The following is a 3985-nucleotide window of genomic DNA, read 5'->3' as shown; positions in this document are numbered from 1 at the left end:
CATCACAGAATTTCGAGAATAAACCTCGACATATATATTTACATTATTTTTTTATTTCTTTTTTTGACACCTTTTCTTTCACAGGACATATATATTTATATGACCCTATACAATAAATATAGACTTTCTTATTACAATCCTCCTCGCTAAATATCCATAAAATAACATTTTCATTGGAACAAAATACAATAAATTTAAATTCCTTCAGTCATCACAGTTTCTCCAAAGCTATTAAATGTTATCTACAATCACAAAATGCAGCTTGGAAATCGATATCGAATGCTTAGAGTCCCTGAAGTGTGCTCTTTCCTGCACGACTCCTTGTTGCTACGGTGAAGCTACAAGTGCAGGCGTAACATCCATTAGCAAAAATCGTCGTCATGGCGGTTTTGAAAAAGAATACAGGGAAAATATTATTACAGTGGCAGAAAAAAAAGGTGACATTTCTAAGCGATAAAACAGTTGGATGTAATAAACTACCGTAACAAATGTAATATATATTATTTTTTTCCTTTGATAAGAAACAAATGGAGAGAGCAGAGAAATGATGATTGTGAATAAAGTTTTTACACTTCAGAGCATTAAAATGAAATTTATACATCAAATAAATCGTTGGAGATCTTTTTTATAAAAGGATTATGAAATGAAGGATTAGGTTTAAAGCTCATTAATGTAAAATGGAAACGTCTATTTATGTATCATTCGTATTTTCTAAAGGGTAGAATAGATAAATCTTATGGCTTTTATTACAAGTTTTATGGTCGTTAAAGTTCTGAAATCTGTACATTTCGTACTGTACAAGCCAGAATATAAAATTTTATTGAATAAATCTCTCTAATTCTTCGTAAGTTATGAATATCTTCCTGTTCATTTTAATTACTGCGGAGTGAAAAGACACGACATCTTTTTTGAAATCCTTATCAAACAATTTAGAAGACGCTTTCATACCACAATTAGTGACAAAATAGTTTACAAACTTACAAATATACAAACATATTCATCTAAAATATACACTGCACTTCATATAAATACAGTAAAATTGGTATATAACGATGTAGCGACGAAAAAAGTAACTTAATTTATCTATATTTAATAAACTAGATAAACTTTATAATATTAATGGACATCATAAACAAGTTTTACTGTATTTTAACAGTAAATATTCTTTTTTTATTTCCAAAAAAAAAGGAAATAAAAGATAGCAAATGGAAAACTTTCATAAAAACAGGATAAGATGGATGAGAATGATTCTAAGAAGATAGCATTAGGAGGAGATAGCTAACACCTCACTTTTGGACCCCTAGACGTTCCAAATACTCAATTGAAAGGAAGCTATAAACTTTATTATAAGTGAAATGGAACCATCCATACATATTCCTTTCCAAAACTGAAAATATATCGACATCTACGCGACCTTACAATAAATTATTCACAGTATAAAACTTTATAAACTTCCCATTTAAGCTATTTGATGTGCTCTCGAATGTGTTATAAATTAAATAAATTAAGAACCGTGATTATATTCATCACGGTTATTAGAATAAATTAATAATAAAATCACTAATTTCTTGTTCTTTCGACATAAATATCGTATAGAAAAAGCATTCTATTCCTCTGAATAATATTATTCCTTCCGTAAGATAATCAATAGAGTACTTTGAAGTAGATTTTCCACGTCACAATACCTTATAATAACTCATTTACTTCAGACTCCAAGCACCAGATGGATGATTTCAATGCTTGCAGCTGTTGTTTCCTATTGTCCAATGTGTAACTATAGTAACGTTCATGCTATATTATGGAAAGAATGTGAAATTTTCATATTTTGATAATTTATTTAGACCCAAAATTATGTAGATTTATAAGTCTACTTTCTACATAATTGCTCGACAATTTATCCAAAATTAACAAGGAATTTCGCGTGTTTATAAAATTAAATCGCGTGTAATTTAGAGAAAATTAAATAGAAATTTTTCTCCATTTTTTTAATTAAATATAGAAATTCCAGGCAAATTATCGAATTTTTTTAGCTTAAAAAGTTTATATAATTAACCTTTAAAAAAAGGACAAAGATTAAGTCAATATTTTTAAATATTTAAAATTATTTTCTATTGAAAAATGTGTAAATTTTGTAATTTTATATGATTTTTTTTTACAACTGGATGGCTTGATATAAACGTTTCAAGCTGAAATATTTGTGTATGAACTTGAAAAAATAATAGTAAATGAATGTAAGAAGGAATTTTTTATCTAGTTTAGACATAAATAATTTCTAATGTTAGCACATTACAAATAAAGGAAATAAATAAAATTTTTTTCTCGTATCAAATATCATATATATTAAATAAAAATGGGTGATAATGATGCGAGATTTTCTTCCCTTATCAAATTGATAATATATATTATTTTATCGAACGATAAGTTTGATTTTTTTCCTTAAATATTTGTTCGATTTAATGGCAATTTATGCTTATTAAAAACTGTAAAATTGATTAATAAGCTAATTAATATATGTGGTACCTCGGAACTCAAACGTTCCAGAAATCGAACAAGTTGAAATCCGAATTTCTTCGAGGAAATTTTCCCCAACTTTTTTTGGAATTTGAACACAAAAACGGCCATTCTGAAAGGTATATGATATTTGCACGTGACGCTGCAGTGTTACGAGATTGAGTTAATTTTAATTTTGGGCTAAAAATAATAAAAAATCCCTTGATACGAATTTGGGACACTTCTACCTACTGCATTATTTACACTACGTTTTAGTGTTTTTAATCCATTATTATGATTATTTTTCATTGTTTCATGCATTAATTAGGGCATTTAATTGTGTTATTTTAGCCTAAATTATGATTAAAATAAGCATTTGGGAACGGATTAATTGTTCCTTACGTGAAAAAAAATTGCTTCTGGAACTCGAAATGTTCTGGAGTTCGAGTTCCGAGGTATCACTGTAATTATTATTAAGGTAATTATTTAAGTTCTTATCTCATTACTCTTCGTTTCAAACCTAATTTTTTTTCATATTTTTATATAAATATTTATCTGAAAGACAAGCGGAGAAGATATACATTTATATATATATATAATTATTTTGTTTTTTGTTGTTATTATTTTTTTGTTTGTAAAAAAGTGATTTTATAGAAATTAAATTTTAAAGACTATTAATTATAAATTTCAACCGCTATCGGGTTTTTTTTCTACTGATTTTTTCCAGCTTCCACTGGTACAAGTCCCTGCACCTGACCACCAAGCGTGCATGTCTCTATAGACTTTTGGCTGTGGTGGGGCGTGTAACATTGCACATAATCTGCACCAAAAGTATGTGTTAACAAATTCTCCGGTTCCTTTCCATCGAAAATATTCATTGTAAAGTGTATCATTTTTATCTAAGATCATTAAATATTCGGCTAAGTCTTTGGGTGTATCAAAGTCTTCCACGTGGATGTACGAATGGTATGGTGCGCTCCTCCTGTAGTCTTCTGGCTTGGCTCCTAAGACAATTGGTATGACGTCACGCCTGAAAAAATTTAAAATAGATTTAATTTAATAAAATAATTAAAGATGTAAAAAGACATGGTTTAAAAAATCCAGCAGCGAGTTACTTAAGTTTTCCGGCAACAGTTGATGGCACCACCTCTTATGATATTTATAAAGCTTTTTATATTTTTAACTATTATAAAATGGTTAAAAGCTTAATTTTCAAGGTGAAGTGGGTTTTATAAAGAATTGTAAATGCTAATAACGAGTAAACTCGTCATTAATTCCGACTGTACTAGAAGTACACATGGTCTTCTTTATCTCCTCACTCCGTCGACCTTTAACAACCAAAATTTAATTGAATCAATCCTCCTAATACATAAACCACCCTGCCAAATTTCAGAAATTTTCCACAAAAAACGCAAGAGTTATTGAGCTTCAAAGAGGTTGAACAAAATCGTGCCCCCCCACACACTCACTAACTTCCATACATACAGAAAAATCC

The 3985-nt window shown here is 28.8% G+C and overlaps 1 protein-coding gene across 1 annotated transcript; it reads right to left on the bottom strand.

The window, feature by feature from the left end:
- Positions 1 to 3177: 3177 nt before the first annotated feature.
- On the bottom strand, positions 3178 to 3520 carry LOC111616699 (glycoprotein 3-alpha-L-fucosyltransferase A-like; the record flags this gene model as incomplete). The annotated part of the gene is made up of 1 exon (XM_023358076.1): positions 3178 to 3520. A coding segment is annotated over one exon (343 nt), but the record flags the coding sequence as incomplete, so codon positions are not given.
- Between the last annotated feature and the right edge of the window lie 465 nt (positions 3521 to 3985).

The sequence above is a fragment of the Centruroides sculpturatus genome, unplaced genomic scaffold (genome assembly GCF_000671375.1).
Source record: "Centruroides sculpturatus isolate CEXI.00-Female unplaced genomic scaffold, Cexi_2.0 scaffold3830, whole genome shotgun sequence".
NCBI lineage: Eukaryota > Metazoa > Arthropoda > Arachnida > Scorpiones > Buthidae > Centruroides > Centruroides sculpturatus.
Note: the sequence above shows the minus strand (reverse complement) of the source record. Positions and strands in the feature narration are given on the sequence as shown.